General features: G+C 48.5%; 1 protein-coding gene across 1 annotated transcript in view; it reads left to right on the top strand.

The window, feature by feature from the left end:
- The window catches only part of LOC104619162 (cytochrome P450 2K4-like), an 8733-nt gene that overhangs the window by 7433 nt on the left and 797 nt on the right, over positions 1 to 503 (top strand). The window contains exon 8 of the mRNA XM_010284948.1: positions 231 to 372. Within this exon, the coding sequence (XP_010283250.1) occupies positions 231 to 372 (142 nt within the window). The remainder of the gene's footprint in view (positions 1 to 230; positions 373 to 503) is intronic.

Here is a 503-nt window from a genome sequence, read left to right as displayed (position 1 = left end):
GATATTAGGAAAAATTTATTCACTGAGTGGTCAGGCATTGGAACAGGCTGCCCAGGGAGGTGGTGGAGTCACCATTACTGGAAGTGTTCAAAAAATGTGCAAATGTGGCACTTCGTGATGTGGTTTAGTGGGCATGGTGGTGTTGGGTTGACAGTTGGACTTGATGATCTTAGAGGTCTTTTCTAACCTTCATGATTCTATGATTCTAACTGCTTTGCCTTGGCTTTCAGGGAACCTACATCATCCCATTACTGGCCTCTGTCCTGCGAGACAAATCCCAGTGGGAGAAACCAGACATCTTCTACCCTGAGCATTTCCTCGACTCAGAGGGGAAGTTTGTAAAGAGAGATGCTTTCATGCCTTTTTCAGCAGGTACTTTCCATTCTGGTTTTAGAGCTGTGAGAGGAACTGGATATCTGAGACTCCTTTCCCATTGGAGCTGGCATCTCAGACTCTTCCCAGAGGTCTTACCCCCCCCCCCCCACCTCCCCTCCCCCCTCCTC

The sequence above is a fragment of the Phaethon lepturus genome, unplaced genomic scaffold (assembly GCF_000687285.1).
Source record: "Phaethon lepturus isolate BGI_N335 unplaced genomic scaffold, ASM68728v1 scaffold11504, whole genome shotgun sequence".
Taxonomy (NCBI): domain Eukaryota; kingdom Metazoa; phylum Chordata; class Aves; order Phaethontiformes; family Phaethontidae; genus Phaethon; species Phaethon lepturus.
The sequence above is the reverse complement of the archived record's forward strand: the minus strand, read 5'-3'. Positions and strand labels throughout refer to the sequence as shown.